Source organism: Mytilus edulis, chromosome 5, assembly GCF_963676685.1.
Source record: "Mytilus edulis chromosome 5, xbMytEdul2.2, whole genome shotgun sequence".
Taxonomy (NCBI): Eukaryota; Metazoa; Mollusca; class Bivalvia; order Mytilida; family Mytilidae; genus Mytilus; species Mytilus edulis.
The window spans coordinates 83,063,398-83,082,343 of record NC_092348.1 but is presented as its reverse complement, the minus strand read 5'-3'; the positions used below and the strand labels follow the sequence as shown (position 1 = coordinate 83,082,343).

General features: G+C 31.8%; 2 protein-coding genes across 2 annotated transcripts; one reads left to right on the top strand and one right to left on the bottom strand.

Moving 5' to 3' along the window:
- The first annotated feature begins 1,171 nt into the window (after positions 1-1,171).
- LOC139524634 (caspase-6-like) lies at positions 1,172-8,049 on the top strand. Its single transcript, XM_071319583.1, has 6 exons — positions 1,172-1,261; positions 2,850-2,886; positions 4,548-4,792; positions 5,705-5,934; positions 6,502-6,739; positions 7,739-8,049. Exons 1-6 carry the CDS (start codon positions 1,231-1,233, stop codon positions 7,996-7,998), a joined length of 1,041 nt encoding a protein of 346 aa, XP_071175684.1. The 5' UTR covers positions 1,172-1,230; the 3' UTR covers positions 7,999-8,049.
- Positions 8,050-9,429: 1,380 nt separating this feature from the next.
- Positions 9,430-17,125, bottom strand: LOC139524633 (beta-1,3-galactosyltransferase brn-like). Its single transcript, XM_071319582.1, has 2 exons — positions 16,935-17,125; positions 9,430-11,099 (listed from the first exon to the last, which is right to left on the bottom strand). The coding sequence occupies exon 2, from the start codon at positions 11,040-11,042 to the stop codon at positions 9,936-9,938; it is 1,107 nt and encodes a 368-aa protein (XP_071175683.1). The 5' UTR covers positions 11,043-11,099; positions 16,935-17,125; the 3' UTR covers positions 9,430-9,935.
- Between the last annotated feature and the right edge of the window lie 1,821 nt (positions 17,126-18,946).

Below are 18,946 nucleotides of genomic sequence, written 5' to 3'. Positions count from 1 at the left end.
AACATCTAAACATGTATATGATGCATTAATGATGAAATCATTTCAAATGAAATTAGCTTCATATTTATTATCCAGTTATTTATTTATCTTTTTCATCTAAAAATCGTTTATTTATTTTTAAACAAACTAGTTCATTGTTGTTGGGTGCAAGTGCATGTACGTTGAATACAAACGTAACACTACGATAACCGACAAATCAATAATAGAGATGATAGTGTGTGTGACATAACTATGCATCGTTTAAAAAATCATAACGTCAATTGCACTTCATCACACCATCACAAATACACAAAACTCCTGAGGTCAATATTCGAGCTTCAACCATAAACAGGTTAAAATCGATCATAATTTAAGACATATGGGGACATATTTAACAAAAACTAATAACGTAATAAACAGCGACTGAAAATAATTCCTGCAAAAAATTATAAAAATGTACATTCAATAATTGATTTTTGCGTTACATTGCGTTAGTTAAACAGGCAGTATCGCTGTGAGCCATACAAGAGTCAACAAGGAACGGAAAGGTAACAATAGGAAAGAAACCATTTTTTCGGTTTTTAATAATGTCGTTTTGAAGATTACCATTTTGAAAAAAGGACCTTGGTCGCTATTCACCTGTTTAAGAATATTTTGGAATTTCATGATTGCATTTAAATCTGCATTAAGAGGAGTACAATTAGTTTCACTTGATGGCATAATTAACTTAAAAACGAAAATAAATATTAGTTTTATTCATACGTATTCGGGGTGTACACATTTTTGTGAAATTTATGGGAAAAGGTGGACCAACTCAATGCACTGTGCGCAAATAAATGTGTTGTTGCGGCTGATGATACAATAAACGAACATGTTAGGTTTTATTAATATTTAAATTTAAATTTTATTTCGTCATAATGTCACTGTAATGATTTAAGTTCACCACCCTTCTAAAAATTTCGAGTAATGGTTGATTCGTGTACAGTTCCCAAATAAATTCATTACAAATCTTTGAACACCTTCAAATTAAAGTCCTCGCAGCTTTTATCATGGTGCATCCTTTTGAACTCATGATATATTATAAAAGCAAAAAAAAACACTGTATATAATATGGTAAGTATAATTGAAATGGTATGTCATTGTTTCGTTATGCTTTCCGTATAAGATTAATAAAGATAATATTTCATTTATCATAAACGTAGGTGTGAACAACGTTTATACCTGAGTTAAATTTACTTCCTGAAAGGTAAAATGGAAACTGTAACAATAACAGGTCCAGATGGTATGTGATTTGATTTTACTTCCTTTACGGCTTATGTTTAAGTTCGAAACGCAATGTTTTTGAACTATCCGATCAATTCAAGTCAAAGTCTTCTTTCAACCAAAACGGTTCTTTTTGTTCGACATCCTTTGCAATGCATAAACAAGCGTGAAATAAATATGTATCGCTTCAAAACATCTCTAGTTTAGACGAGTGTCCAATCAATATGTCGCCCAAAAAATAGTCCCGAGTCTAGACGAGTGTATATTCAATATGTTGCATTTTAAATCGTCACAAGTCAAGTGTCAAATCAATATGTCGCGAAATCGTCCCGAGTCTATACAAGCGTTACATTAATATGTCTCACTTAAAATTATTCCGATTCTAGAAAAGCGCCATATTAAAATGTCTTGCTTTACTTCGTACCGAATCTAGACAAGTGTAAAATCGAATTGAATAAGTTTCGTTTAAATTATTGCGATACTAGACTTGCTTCAAATCATTATGTCTTGCTTTTTATCGTCCCGAGTCTAGACTAGCGCCAAACCAATATGTCCCGATACTAGACACATGTCAGATCAAAACGTATCGTTTAAATTGTCCCGATACTAGACACATGTCCATAGATCAATATGTCTCGTTTAAATTGTCCCGATACTAGACACATGTCAGATCAATATGTCTCGTTTAAATTGTCCCGATACTAGACACATGTCATATCAATATGTTTCGTTTGAATTGTCCCGATACTAGATACGTGTCAGATCAATATGTCTCTCTTCAACTCGTTTCGAGTCTAGTAAACTGTGTAATAAGTATGTCCCGTCCCAAATCGTCTCGAGTGAAGACAAGGGTCAAAATAATATGTGTCATTTGTAATATTCCAGCGTGTGTGAAGACAAGTGTGAAAAAATTGTCTTGCTTAAACCGTTCCAGGTCTGGAAAAGTGCCAAAACAATATGTCTCGCCTTTAATCGTCCCGAGTCAGGACAAAATTCAAAACAAACTGTCTTCCTTTAAATCTTCACGAGTCTAGACAACTAGAAGTGAATGATTTTAAAACACAGATACATGTTGTAATAAACAGGAAATACAATTAGTTAAAGTTTTTGTTAATATCCAGTGGCAGATAGTTCATGAACATTCGGGACGACAGATACATTTATGACATCTAAAGTTCTTAAGACATCTAGAGTTTAAGACACGGTCTTCGATGCAGATATGAGTGTAATGACTGACACATAACAAAGCAGGGTATTCATGTTCGAGTGTTCATATTGTAAAGCAGCTATTTACTGCTAAAGATTAATCTTTTGAGTGGATTATATTGTTTGTGCATTTGTGTTCTTTGGAACGTATCTCCATATACATTGTCCATCGGGTTAATTATGTTCTAGTCTCCGCGAGTATTATTGAAAAAAAAGTTGAGCTGTGTAATTCAGATTTTAAACCAAAGAGTAAACATGATGTATAAAATGAATTGCATTTTTATTCTTGAGATATTCAAGCATCCGCACCTAGAATATTTTTGTTTGATTATTAAAAAAAATGAAGTCTTAAAAACGTGACATTGGTAATTTTCCCTCATAAGCATTGCCATTAATTTCAGTTGAAACCAGAGAAGAATTACAGGCTGTTATATCAAGGTATGATATATTACTTGCAGGTATCTTATTAAAAAAAAGTACAAATTATCTGTAATAAGTTTTATAATTCAACAGATCGTTTATAAAACAAACGGTCGTAATATTTCTATCAATAAAAGAGATATTGAAAAAATGTGAGTGCTTTTATATATATACTAAATACAAATTACTTTTTTTTTTTAATGGACCATTATAAAAATATTATACATTTAAGAAAGAAGATTTGGTATAACTGCCAATGAAACAACTCCACAAGAGCCCAAATGACACAGAAATTAACAACTACAGGTCACCGTACGGCCTTCAACAATGAGCAAAGCCCATACCCCATAGTCAGCTATGAAATGGCTCCGAAATAACAAATGTAAAACAATTCAAACGAGAAAACTAACGGCCTAATTTATGTAAAAAAAATGAACGAAAAACAAACATGTAACACATCAACAAACGACAACCACTGAATTACAGGCTCCTGACTTGGGACAGGCACATACATACAGAATGTGACGGGTTGAATCATGTTATCAGGACCCCAAACTTCCCCTAACCTGTAACAGTGGTGTAACATAACAACATAAGAACGAACTATGATAAATCAGTTGGAAATGGCTTAACTCATCAGATTGATACAAATAGAAATGCACTCTTCTTTTATTTTGCTTCGACACATTTACTTGTTTGTTCATTCGATTTGCTCGATGACATCATTCGAGTATATAAAAAAAATATATTAAAAAAATATGAAAATAATAATAATAAATATGCGTAAAAAACTAAAATTACAAAAATATTGAACTCCGAGGAAAATTCAAAACGCAAAGTTCCTAATCAAATGGCAAAATAAAACGATAAAACACATCTATTGAATGGAAAACAACTGTCATATTTCTAGCTTGGTACAAGCATTTTCAAATGTAGAAAATGATGAATTGAACCTGGTTTTATAGCGCTAAACCTCTCTCTTGTATGACAGTCGTATCACATTCCATTATATTTACAACAATCGTGAACAAAACAGACATCATAGGTAAAATGGTTAAAATAGGAATACAGCAGTCATCACCGTGCCACAATCTCAATTAGAACAATAACAAAAAGTAATTAACAAAGAAGCAACAAAAAGCATCTACCAAATGTAACAACAACATTCATTGCTTATTTAAGGAATGACTGCAATATTTTTTCTGTCTATGAAGAAATAACATAAAAAATTTGGTGCACACTGAAAAACGCGCGTAGCGGGTTATTTAACAGTTTGCACCACATTTTTTATGTTATTTCGAATACTAGACAGAAAAAATATTACAGTCATTCCTTATAATTTAATTCTAAATTCCATTAGAAAACCATGAAAAACGTTGATGACGTCACGGTCACATGACTAAATTATGTCTATGGGCTCATAACAAAATAACGTCAGCCAATCAGAAGACGCGTTACATCCCAAATTAAATTATTTATGTATGTATTTTAAATCAGCCCATAAAGGATTAAAATATTTGAAGTCCTGTGACTGAATGGCAAGATTCACGTACATCAACTCTAGTGTAGAGTCGCGTGTTTGACGTCAGAATGTAAACGTCACACAGCCATAAGAGATATAAAATAATTATGAAGTTCAAAGTAATTTTAAAATTATAATAGAATTGATTTGTTTGCAGAGCCATACAATCGGCATCTCCAAAATGCAGCGACTCAGCAGGCGAATGTGAATATACGTGTAACAACGTATTTAGAGGTTTGGCTATTATAATTTGCAATGAAAATTTCAAAGAACCTAATAAACCCCGCCGCTGTTGTGATGATGATTTACAGCTAACGAAGGAGACATTTTCGAATTTAAAATTTTTAGTGTTGGCTTTCAAAGACTTGACAGGAAGACAGATAGACTTGGTTTTAGATATTGGTAAGACAAAAATGCTAATATACAGTTCCCTATCTCTCTCTCTCTTTGTTCCTCTAAGACACATACATTTCTCTCTAGCTCTTTCTTTCAGATACATGCACTTCTCTGTATTTCATAGAATCTTTATTATCAGAATCAATCAAAATACTTTTCTGTCAGAGTTGAAATGATCTCAACAGCCTGTCTCTCGCTTTAATAGTAAGAAACGTCAACACTTTCGTAGCCTTCAGCACTACGTTACCCCTATTTCTAATTTTAAGGTTAATATAAGAATAAAATTTCAGTATCAATTACATAAAAGAAAATGAAAATGGAAACGGGGTATATACCAAAGAGATAACAACTAAACCAAAATGCAAAAAAAAGATGTATTTGTCAGTCTAACCAGATGGTTTTGTTTGTTTTTTCCTTATTAACAGAGAAAAAAAAAGGTAAAATTCTGTCCTATAAAAGACAGCATAGCTAGTCGACACTTCGATATTATGATAAAATTGTACATACTTAAAAGTTAGTTTCAACAAAATATATTTGCTGAATGTTATCCGTACAAATTGAAAACAAAATGTATCTGAAAATATTCAAAATGATAACAATTCCTACATTCAACATGTCCTTGTAAATAAGGTCTATATAATACAGTTAACACATTGATAACTTCCTAAAAGTAAAATGATGAGGTATAATTGCCAATGAGGCAACTCTCTACAAGTGACCAAATGATACTACAATATGCCACCGTACGTACGGCCTTCGATTATGAGTAAACCCCATATCCTTTATTTATAACAGGAGAAACATTATAGATAAGTTTTACCAAGAATTACAGTACGACGCTTTTAGCGCCACTACATTATTAATTAATCATATTTATCATATCTGAAACAGTAATACTGATGTATTGTATAATATTAGCCGCAGGACAAGAGGAGTTCCATATGAAATCAGACTGCTTTGCCTGTGTTGTTGCAAGTCATGGAAATGAGAGACATAGACCTGTTGATGACAAACAACCACCTGGTTTGTATTTCAGAGACCACTGTGTCTATGGAATAGACAACGAACCAGTCGCAACAAAACAGATTGTTAAAAAGTTCTCTGAAGTTACATCCCTTAAAAATAAACCAAAGCTTTTCTTTATTCAGGTAAGGTTTCAAGAAGATTACATTGAAATGTTTAAATAAGTATGGGCAAACCTGTTTTTCTAATTGAAATTGTTTTAACGTGTCAACTGTTTTTGTAAAATTATGTGTTTTGTCATACTGTGAAAGTTTTTCTTTTGAGTTTTCTTGATATACATTTATAGAAAAGTCTTTCGAGTATTGATAGTGACTACCAAAGATCTGGCAATAACTATCTTTCAATATATAACATACAAAATGTAATATGAAAAATAACAAAAAAGAAAAGCGTTTCTTTCTTTGTACATGTAGCAGAATGGGACATCTAGTTGCAGGCCTTCCATATTTTCATTTTAAATTGGTGGTTCAGTTAACAAAATATAACATTTTGTTTTGAAATATTGAAATCGGTCCATAAAAAGCAACAAATTCATTAATAGCGGTATCACACTTACATTACCAATAAAATGCATTTAAAAAACAAATCGCATTAAAATACAGGAGATATTTTTTTATTAAAGAGTGTGGAATAGATCCTTCATTTGATGTTATTATGTTTATTTAATAATTCAGATATTTTTTTTCATTAAGGCTTGTCGTATTGTCCCGAATGGGATATGTTCTATAGACGAAGGACATACTGTTAGTGTAGACCCCTCAAATTTCCAAGACGAAGTGATTTTAAAAAATGCAGATGATATTCCGGAACCAAGCTTCTTCGATAGATTAATTGGAAGAAAAACCAATACAATCGACACCACAAAGATAATACGTGTTCTTGATCCACCATGTGACGATGATTGTCTCATTGTTTATTCATCTAACTCAGGTATTATGTTATAAATGTACAAAAAACATACACTTATGAATGTCAAGTGCACACATATTCGCATACATGGAAAATGGCCTATGGAAACTCGTGGGGTGCTGGACGTTGAATCACGCGAACCGTTTTTTAGGAAACTGTATCAAATAAAGGCAACAGTAGTATACCGCTATTCGAAATTCATAAATCGATTGAGAAAAAAACAAATCCGGGTTACAAACTAAAACTGAGGGAAACACATCAAATATATTAGTAGAACTAAGATACAACAGAAACACAACATTAAAATGTAACACACACAGAAACGAACTATAATATAACAATGACCATTTTCCTGACTTGGTACAGGACATTTTAAGAAAAAAAATGGTGGGTTGAACCTGGTTTTGTGGCATTAGAAACCTTCCGCTTTTATGGCAATGTTAAATATAACATTAAAATGACAACATTAAATGACAGGACTACAATACAAATAAATTGGAGAACATATAGGACAGAGAAACACACGAATAATAGCTAACAAAAGTTGCCAGTTTAAAAATTTAACTTGACAGACACGTGTTTTGTCCACACAAGACCAACCAGTGACGCTCTGATAAAAAAAGTTCGAAAGACAGACAGACTTAAATTGTTTACGCATCGCCTACCATATTTATGCTACTTTTTAAAAGTGGTTATGCTATGTGTGTAATTGAGTGCGGACGAATGATCGAGATATTTGGTATATACTTTGTCTTGAAGTGAATTAAATCAATGTTAAATGTTATACAGTCACATTATATGAAACACGTCGTACTAATTAAATAATTAACGAAATAATATTTTTTTAAGAATAACGAAAACTATTAAGGAAACTTAATTCATTTGGTATATGAACAACAACACTGTCGTGTGTGTATTCTATTGATTGTGAACTATTAATTTCACATGTTTGTCTGTTTGTCGCATTATGTAAAACCACCATGTCTGATGTTTTATTCTATGACCCCCTACATCTTACAGAAAAGGAGTCATACGGGAGGCACGATAGCTATATAAACGGTGGTTGGATGTTAATATCTTTATACAATGCAGTAGACAAATACTTGCAAGCTCTACAGATGAAAACGATAGACCATATCGATATAATAGATGTATTATATGAGATGACAAGTTACGTAGCCAAGAGAATGGAAGTAAATTTAAAAGAAACTGATTATCATCATCGTAAGGCAGCTGTAGTTTTCGAACACTGTTTTCACAGAGAGTTATATTTCAAATAGTTGAGTTTCAAAATCATGTAAATTACAGAATTAGATTGCTTTATATTTATATTTCTTTTTATCACAATGGCTGAATGCTTTATTTACTGACACTAAATATTGGCGTCACTTTGAAACATTCTTCTTGAACACCTTCTTTGCATATGATATCCTTCGAATTTTAGTGGATTGGACCAAGTATAAGAAAGAAGATGTGTTATGATTGCCAATGAGACAACTGCCCACAAGAAACCAAAATTACACAGACATTAACAACTATAGGTCACCGTACGGCCTTCAACAATGAGCATAGCCCATACCGCATAGTCAGCTATATATAAAAGGCTCCGATATGACAATGTAAAACAAACGGCCTTATTTGAATAAAGAAAATACTTTTCAAAAATCTCTGGTAAGGACGATTATTAAAACAATTAGATATCATTTTCACAAGTTATTTTAACATTGAAGCAGTTCAGGTTTATTTACTATGGGCATTATGAAAAATTTGAATGTTGAGGCACAAATTGGGTAAATCCCGATGATTGGACTGTATATTCATACAGACTAATAGCATGACAGACCGATGAATCTAATTGACGTATACTGCTATCCAGATGAAGCGTTTTTGAAGGTTTTTGAAAAGTAAAGCCTGTCATTCCTGTCACTTTTGTTATACATGCTATCCTCCATACATTCTCGGTTATATGGATATCATTCAACCAAGTGCTTAAGAAATTCCTTTTCGAGGAACCAAACTGATTTCCGCGACTTAAACAATTGAAAAACTTTTCATAACAACATCCTTGACACAATTGCAAAATCTTGTAGCAAGTGAGGCAAACAAGAAAACGTTAGACAAATCGACAATGCGGTGTGGGTTTTGGTCATTGTTAAAGGCTGCAAGTTGACTTATAGTTGTTAATTTCTGTGACATTTGGTCTCTTGTGAAGAGTTGTCTTATTAGCAATCATACAACATCTTCTCTTTTATATTATAGAAAAATGAACAAAGGAATGATATATTGATTTTTAGTTGGTTCATGTCAAATGGAAATATTTTATGCATGTTCAGAGTTAGAACATATTAACCACTAAATACAATAGGTAAGACCTCTTATAAAGGCCGTCCGTAGTAAATATCGTTGAACGTGAGACTGCATATAAAAGGTATTTAGAATAAGAGCTAAACTACAATCATTACACTAGCGGATGTGCAGTAAACAGTGGTGTCATTTCCGTTTAGAGTTGAGATTATTTGACTTTAAATTATTCAGTGCAGTCCCCCATAGTGGTATCATACATTAATTTGGTAAGCCAATTGAATAGACTTTTGTTAAAACATGGTTCGCATTGTTTTGTTGTGATAATATCCGATCTTAATTTAAGTCCTTAAAGATATATAACATGTAGAAACTTGACATGTTGAAGGTTTAACAATTGTTAAAACTTGTTATGGCAGGATATTTAATAATAAAATATAGTAAAATATTTGGATTATGGTTTTCTGATATCAAATACTTGTCATTTTTTGAAGTCGTCCTTCAACCTTAGTTTACTTCATTCGTTTGTTTGAACATTTCAAGGGATTCATTTGATGTTTGGTTTTTATAATCTTTGCTGCACAGACTACTTTTTATGTAAGCAGCTGTTATCCTCTGTTATACTGGTAGACGAAGGTATTTATAATCTTTGCTGCACAGACTTCTTTTTATGTAAGCAGCTGTTATCCTCTGGTAAACTGGAAGACGAAATAGCTGTAAAAATATTATAGTTTTCCGTTTCACTCATTGTATATATATATATATGGGTTTCAATGTTTCCTTCATACAATATAATATGCCTACCTATCCCTTTGATCAAATGAATTAGAATATTAACGCATTTCTCATCGATGATTTTTTTAAACACGGATATCGATGTTATACTGGAACACATTTGCACATGTTGCGCATCTTATCAAGTTCGTGAGTTTTGTTCCACAGTTGATATTGCATCATCTTCATCGTCGTCAATATTCCACTCATGTACGAGAACATTCGGCGAGCCGTAGTCGTGACTCGTTATTAACGTGTCCAGTTTTTCGGGAACATATTTCACTTCAAATCTTTTGTCATGTGTGAGTGTTATATTGAGAATTTCAGCTACTATTCCGAGGTAGACATCATCAATAAATATTTGTTTCACGTGAGGGAAAGTCTTTGATATTTCTTTTACCACGTCCATAGATAGTAACATAGATCCACCACTAATGTATGGAGGCCAATGTTTGTTAGGGTACTCGTCGGTAGATACGTACCATTTAGATTCTTTCTTTCTACGAACTACAGCATGTTCATACTTAAAACCAATGAACACATTCTCGTCTTCAGATTCAGTTATATTTTCTATAAGATCTAATAGAAGTGGTATATTTACATAGTAGTCATCGTCTACAAACAGAACAAACTTAGCTTGACTGCAGTCAGACACAGCCCAGTTAAATCCCATAATAGTCTTTAGAGTATTGTTTTTATACTCGTCCATGAAGTCCTCTTGAACCATGTCTTCATACAAATCATATTCCATCTTGGTAAATGACGTAATAAGCGGTGAATCCCCTAACAAGAACGCTATTTGTATTGAACTGTTTGTAAAGTTCCCCCAAGTTGCTCGGATAGCCATGCGATGCCCAATTTGAAAAACATTAGATTTTACTAAAATTAACAATCTTGGGTGAACTTGATTACCGGTTGATTTACAAACACGTGATGGTATACATTTATATCTATATGGATGTGGATTAATAATTTCGTCAAACAATACTCGAGGTTTGACAGTTGCATTACCTAATGTGGTAGTTTCGATCGGAATGGTCGGAATGGTTTTGGTATATTTTGTTCGTGGGAAAGCTGTGATGATTAACGGCGGTACTTCTGTTTCATCTGTTGGTATTGAGATTTCGTTTAATGATGTGACTTCTATTTTCACGTGACGAGAAAGAACCATTAGCATAACACTTGATATACTGACCAGTAAGATAACTGCTGGTAATGTGCGCAGAATTTTGATTATTTGTCTGTTCATATTGTACTCCTCTGTAACATGAATAAAAACTAGCTTTTTTTAATATGTTCATCCATTCTGAAAAAAAAATAACATATGGCTTTCATAAAAATCATAAAAATAAAGTTAGACATAATATAAATAAAAGAAGATGAGGATAAACGTCAATGGGACAGCAACCTGATGACAAAAATAATCAAAACAGACATATAGATTGAGACATTCAGTCTTCAACAATGGACAGTTGTCTATACAAAATGTAGAGCTCCAAATCTTTCCAAGTCTATCAAAATGTGTATGTTTTCGTGAGTGTGTTTGTGAGAAAGAAAGACATATTCATTTTCTGGAATTTTTGTGGATGAGCTCTTTTAAATAGATTTGTATTAAAAGCACATAAAATCGGCGAAAAACGTTCAAAAATGTGCATCAATTATTCAAAATCATCAAATTTACGAATGCCAGTATATTTTTTTCCTAAAATTGGATTTATTGATAATTAGTAAATACCCATTAGATTGGGATAAAATAATCATGACTTAGCGTCACCGAATTTTTCCTTAATCTTGCATGTCGATACTTGAAAATGTAAATGGTACATACAAGAACAAAAATTACACTTTATATTTAAGAAAAAGGTACAATACTGTTACACAGTAACACATAACGCTCGCTAAAACTAAAAACAAGCTCAAAGTACCTTACCTGCCGATTTGAAAAATATATGACAGTTTTGGATGAAGACTTTGTATTTATACAACGTATCTTTTGATAAACATAAACAATAAGTATGATAACGAATTATCTGTTTATATTTGATCATTACGGTTTAAAGACGTGTTTACTTAAGTCAGTGATATTACACTATTTTTGTTTATTTTTGAAATAACAAAATCACTATTAAAGTCAAATTATGTAAATTTAAGTGCAATGACACTACTGCTGTTGTTAATTGATTGATTGATTGATGTTAGTTTCAGTAAGTTTACAGCAATTGATTTTGTTCTTTTACTTTATCGTTTTATCATGTCGCAAATGTACTAAGTGTTTACATCCTTGCACCACGTGTATTTCACGTGGTTATTGACATATGACATAAGTCAGCTGTTACTGGTCTACATTTGTCATGCTGCTAATCTTTTCTTGTCAATACTTCACTTTTCATTCAAGCACATTTAGTGTTTTACTCGATTATAAATATGTTAGGTTTCCAAGCAGATATTTATCCTGAATCTGAAATAAACTCAATTTAGTTGGACTCTGGCAGCACTATACAATAATTGGAGTAGTCCCCTCAAGAGAGCAGATAAGTAACGGTTAAATTATCGCTAGAAGACATACGTTAGTTTTCATGTTTGAATTGTTTTACATTGTAATTTCGGGACTATGCGGTATGAACTTTGCTCATTTTTGAAGGCCGTACAGTGACCTATAGTTGTTAGTTTTTGTGTCTTTTGGTCTCTTGTGGAGAGTTGCCTCATTGGCAATCATACCACATCTTCTTTTTTCATATAAACAGTACTAAACAAGATTCCAAAGAATCAATACATTCAATATAATATACACTTTTTAAGAACAAAATTGCATACAACTTACTGACGATAACATCGAAACATCCTTATTACCATAGCCAATCGGATAATAAGACTGTCAATTCTGTTCAATTAACATTTTGCTTTAAAATATTGCAATAATTTATCAAAATAATCAGGTTAAGGTTTATCATTCCACAGGTTAAGGCCTTTTTTAAGGATGATTGCTTATTATGTGTTTATCAAAATATGTAGATGTGGTATGGTTCAGTGCCAATGAGACAACTTTGTACAAGAGCCCACATGACATTTGCCTTAAGCAATGAGCAAAACCCATACAGCATAGTCAGCTATAAAAGGCCATGAAAAGACAGATGTAAAACAATTCAAACGAGAAAACCAAAGGATAATTTATGTTCAAAACAAAGCACGAAAAACAAATATAATATACGAAAACACATTTGACTTTTTGTCAGATCTTGGAATCCTATAGTTTTATACATGAGTGCCAATTGAAATTTTGCCCTCCAAACCCCTTTCTTTCTTTATATAATTTATTACATATAATTCTAAATTCCTTTTGTTAAAATCGTATACAGTATTTGTTATTTTTTCATAGTTTTTGAAACAAAAATGGTTTCAATGTTAATCTGCCTAAAAAATCATTTTCTGCCAAATTTTCAAATGAATATAATATTCAATTATAAAAACAAGGAACAGAGTTCTTTTCTACTTTAAAAGTTCCGTTATTTATATAGTCTTGTTATTGAGAAACGATAATACGAAAAATTCTACAAATTTTATTTTAATGTGTGTGACCTTTAACACAGAATTGTCCAGTACATTTAATGGTAAATTTTTAATTTTGAGAGTCACAAACTAACACAAAACGTGCTATACAGTGGTTATCTAAATCGGGCTTATAATATCTGATAATAAATACATATGTTGCCAACTATAGGGTGATTGTAAGGAGTGTGTGAATAGAGGTTACGTGTTGCTTTACAAATTCTTTAATATGTTGCAATACAAACAACTGCCATATTGACAAAGTTCTTAACCGTATAGCAAAGTAAACTCGCTTATCTAATGTATTTCCTGATAAAACGATGGAATGAGGTTCATCTCTTAAAACCAGTCTTTTTAGCCAAACTTTTGAGAAAATGGGTGAGGAATACAAATAATGATTTAACAAGAATCAGGTACATCCTAAAATATCATTTTGGTCTTTTCAAATTTCTTAGATATATGTGGTTTTTTTTTTCTCAAGTATTTAAAAGATAAAAGTTGAAATGATATGCATTTTGTTTCTTAAAACTGAGATGAATAACAAATTAACAACATTGACAGCACACAAAAGAATCAAAATAATTTATGATAAAACTTTCTTATATCAACACCTACCTATAGTTTTTTTAAGTTCAATTTATTCAGACTGGTCCTCTTCATCTTTAATGAAAGTATGAAAAAAAGTTAAATTGTGGAACTGTGATTTTGTGCACGATAATAGCGCAAAAAAAAGTAAAAATTAACGAAAAATGGAAAAATCATCAAAATTGGGTATTTTCAAAGGGCCGTGGCAAAAAAAGAAGTGCACCACCATATGATTTTTTCTTCAGCAATTCATTGTTTACAGTCTTATAAACCCAAAAATCAGGTTAAGAAAAAAAGTTTAATTCTAGAAATGTTTGGCTCCTCAGAGGTGTACATCCTTAAGTAAGATGAATTCTAGTAATCATTTTTTGGTAAAGGTCAAGCTTGTTGTAGTTTAGAGACCTTTTACAATATTGGGATTAAGATAAATGGTTAGAACAATGATTTGAGGCTGTCAGAAACTAACTGAAATGAAAAATAGATTTAGGTTTTTTTTTTTTGGACACGAACTTGTCGATGGAATATATTTAACTAGTATAACAGGAAATAGCTCCATAAGTTCAAATTCAGGAGTTAATATATCAGTTGTTTTCTTTGATTGCTCTCTGTCATAATTATTTTTTCGTTTTATATTGGTTTGTCATAAATCAGGCTATTTGTATCATATTTTGTCACTTGGAGGTTTTTCACAGCTGACCTTACGGTATGAATTTAACTCATTTTGCATGGTGGCAAATAGGGGCTTACATTCACGTTAGTTTTAAAGACGGTGTGCACAAAGCTGAGTCCACAAACGTAACGTCTTCAAATTACTAAAACCATTTACGACGTCGGCATTTTCATCTAGAAAACAAGCGCGTAACAAAAACACTGGACACTTAGTTTATCACATAACTTTAAATATTTACGTTCAACATAGTTCTTTTTTCTTTCGAACAAAAAAGTGCAGAAAATGCACATTCTGGAAATATAAATAGATATATGCTTAGAGCAGTGAAATGGAAATGATTAGCGATTATGTCGTGGACCCTTTTCAGAAAATAGCGTTAAAACGTCATTTCTTAAGATTGTAACATACTACCTGGACATTTCAGGTGTTCAGTCTGGACTATCGAATCATTCATATTTTGCAGATTATTTTAAACCTCTGGTTATGCACATTTTGAATACCAAGTTATTTTGAAAATAAAAAGATTGTAATTACATATTTTTCTTGTCGATTCTTCCATTTCGATTATTAGTCCTTCCAAATTACTACTTCTTACACATAACGAAGACCATTCCAAACTTATCTACCATGATCGTTTTTGATTTTTTTTGCGATGAATTTCGTGTGATGTCCGAGTCCGAATCCGAACAATTCTATTATACGAAAATGCAGGAAAATATGTTGAATTTGTATAAGTTTAGGTTAAAAACTCTAATTTATGCTTATTTAATGTTACAAGTTACACCGTATTTTTGCCGTTTTCTATATGCCCGTTTCATGCTTTATAGATTAAATTTTAATTTACCTTACTAGTAATGTGGATTTTAATGGCATGCATTCATCATTTTATCATAAAAAAAAAATCTTATTCCTATTCTTATTCAAAAATATTTAAAACACGGTTGTATAAAACTATTTAAAAGGCGAATTTTACAGTTGCCGTCAACTTTGTGCACGCCGTCTAATCTTTATTGGATATTTATCTCATTGGCATTTATAACAGACACCCTAATTTTTTTTAATACACTTATATTTTAAAGTGTCTGTAAATTTTGTGGTTTTGATCGTGAAATATGCACGGAACATGGACAAACAAACAAAATATCTATTTGCATTACATTTGACAAATTTCCGCCTTCCTGTTTTCTGAGATTTCATGATTAAAAAATTTAAGTGTTTTAATTAAAATAATTGTTTCTTATTATGAAACTTTGTCATTTTCCGAAAAACAATCATTTGTGTGATGTTTGAAATTGCATTTTAAATGTCACACAGGAAACAAATTTCCCCGGGTCTCCAAGTATCTGAGATTTCATGATAAAATCTTAGTTTATTACTCACTGTACTTATTTTTGGTCAATACATTTTTTAATTCATATACTAAAATTTTAAAGTTTCGTTGATTTGAAAGAAAAGAAAATCCAATTTAATCCAAACTAAGTTTATATTTCCAGAACTATTAGCATTGCACACCTTCAGTGTATAAATTTGAGGACATCATCATGGAAATATAGTTTCAGTAACAGTTTCAATAATGATCATATTTTACACCTTTATGTATAGATTTCTGAACTATACCAGCCACCGATTTAAAACAGATAAAAATGAAAGCAAAAAAGTTAAACAATAAAATGTTAACACAGAGATAACTTTAAGTTATGTTTTTTTTAGTATAATGTGAATGTTTAAATCAACACTGCAATACTTTGAACCACAAAGACTTCCACGTTACCTGACCCTACATTTAACGAATTAAAATTTCAATGTCAATAGACTATGACTTAAGAGGCTGAACCAAATATTCTACATGGATATGAGATGTGTAAAATATGCTTCTTCAAATTATACCAAATATCATCGACATACAACCAGTGGTTTCCCTTAAACTTACAAACGTTAACACAGTATTGACGGTCTCGCCTCTACTATTTAGTTAAGGCGAGACCAACGCTATCACTGCATATTAGAGTTTGTCATTAAGGAAATAAGGATACTGCATATTTGCAATTTAATGAATTGTGTATGTCCATATAAGTATAAAAAAAAGATGTGGTATGATTGCCATTGAGAAATCTCCTCACAAGAGACCAAAAGACACAGAAATGAACAACTATAGGTCACCGTACGACCTTCAACCATGAGCAAAGCCCATTCCGCATAGTAGGCTATAAAAGACTCCTAAATGACAAATGTAAAACAATTCAAACGAGAAAACTTACTATTCATTGTATTTATTAATTAATTAACTAGTATTATTCTTTTTTAGTTGAGAAACAAATTATAAAAAATATTTAAACTTACTTGACTGAAAAGGAAATGGTTAAATCCGTCCATGTTTTACTGGAACAAATTAAGATATAACCATTGATGGTGTATGATTGGAAAATTTTAACTTCCAACTACGATAATATTATGGTGAAGCCACCTATCCCGCCTCAAATAATTATTATTTCGCAATTTTATCCTAGTAACATATTGTTCAGGATGTTGATAATGAAATTCTTTAGTCTCCGTCAGTTTATCTTATTTACATATGATTCGACAGGAGTGGTGACCAAATTTACGACTGGCTTTATTCAAATTATTAGTGTGCAGAATTTAGAAACGTACATTGCACAATATTTCGCGATAATGATTATCCGAAGTACATGTATACAAGATACACGAACCTTATGTCAAAAGGTGACAAATAACTCGTATTTCAAACTTAGTGCTGTGCATAACTACAAAACTGTCTATACACGTTTGATATCAGCAATACAGGAAATAAATCCAGGCTAATTTCCTCAATACCTTACTATATTAAGTCATTGACATTTAACTTTCTTATCACATTCTATTCAATACCAACAAGGATACTTAAGATTTTTCAAACATTAAATTTTAAACAATTTTTTTTTTAATCTTCGCGTTATCATATTTATTGGTGATAATGAACTTGACATTACTTTGATCAGATTTGAGCCAGCGGGATACGCGTCTGTTGTTATGTATGCATCAGCAACAAAGCAAATCAACTAATAAGCTAAATATCACAATGGAAAATTAATTAAATATCCAACGGGTAATTTTTTATCTACTGTGACAGTTTAAAATTGCGAATATATGCTACTAGTGTCAGAGTTAAACTACGGAGACATTGGCCAACGAGACTATCTCCAAACGTATAAAGAGTTAAACTGTGTACTCTTAATATGTTACCATGTATTTGTTGTTTGTTTTGACTAATGATACGATATATTCAAAAATCCAATAGGTAGTCACAGACTTCCCGGTGTCCTAGCACTCCCTTTGTGTTGGGTGGGGATTGATTGTCCTTGTATAAATATACGTCAGTGAAACATCTCCATTAATCCCGATAGGGAGTGTACATGGATCGCAGCTTTCGAGAGTTTTTTCGGATAAGGGAGGCATTTAAACAGTACTACATACATAGTCGATAATCAAAGGCGGGAATTTTGAACTGCACTACAACGGTTGTTACCTGTTTCTTTGTTACCTGTGTATTGTATCTAATATTTATGCCAATTTCAACTGAATGAAGCTGTGTATTAATACACCCCTTAGTCAATCTTTCCCCTTCCTAATTTGGCATTATTTCAACACAACAGAAGCATTCAAATGCTCCAGGCTACCGGGACAGTGAGATGGACGCCTATCGTGTTTTTCCCTGATAAAAGTCTAGTTGACCATATTTCTAAACCTGATCCAACCTTTGGGATGATCTTTTCGTACTATTAGTGTTCTAAAGTTGTCATTTCTGAAGTTGTTTTGATATCATATATAAGGGTCATTTAAAAAATATACCAGATACATGTCATTTGAAATAAACCACCATTAACTGAGTTCGATTTTAACCTTACAAAAATAATCTTCAACTTTTACATACAAAAAATCTACTTTGTTTTAAATACTGGATATATTAATCGTCACCAATAAAATAACATTGACGGTACAAAATGTACCAATTTGACTCTATTTCATATCGCATTTCGACAAGTAATGTATCTTCAGTGATGCTCGTGATTTATGATCAAAACAACATGTATTATTGGGGTTTAACGTCATCTATCTCAACAGTGTATCTAAATACAACTTTTAAATATACCAAATACAGGTCGTTGATTTGAAACAAAAAATTTAAAACATGTTATTTAAAAACTTGTACTGAATTGAGGATAGAATATGTCTCAATAGTTTGTATGTGTAATATTTAACCTATATTTATGTATGTCTCTACAACAGATCATGCAGATGTCATGTGAATAGGAACAGTTTCTATGTCTCATTAATTTAACTTTACTTCTTTTGAT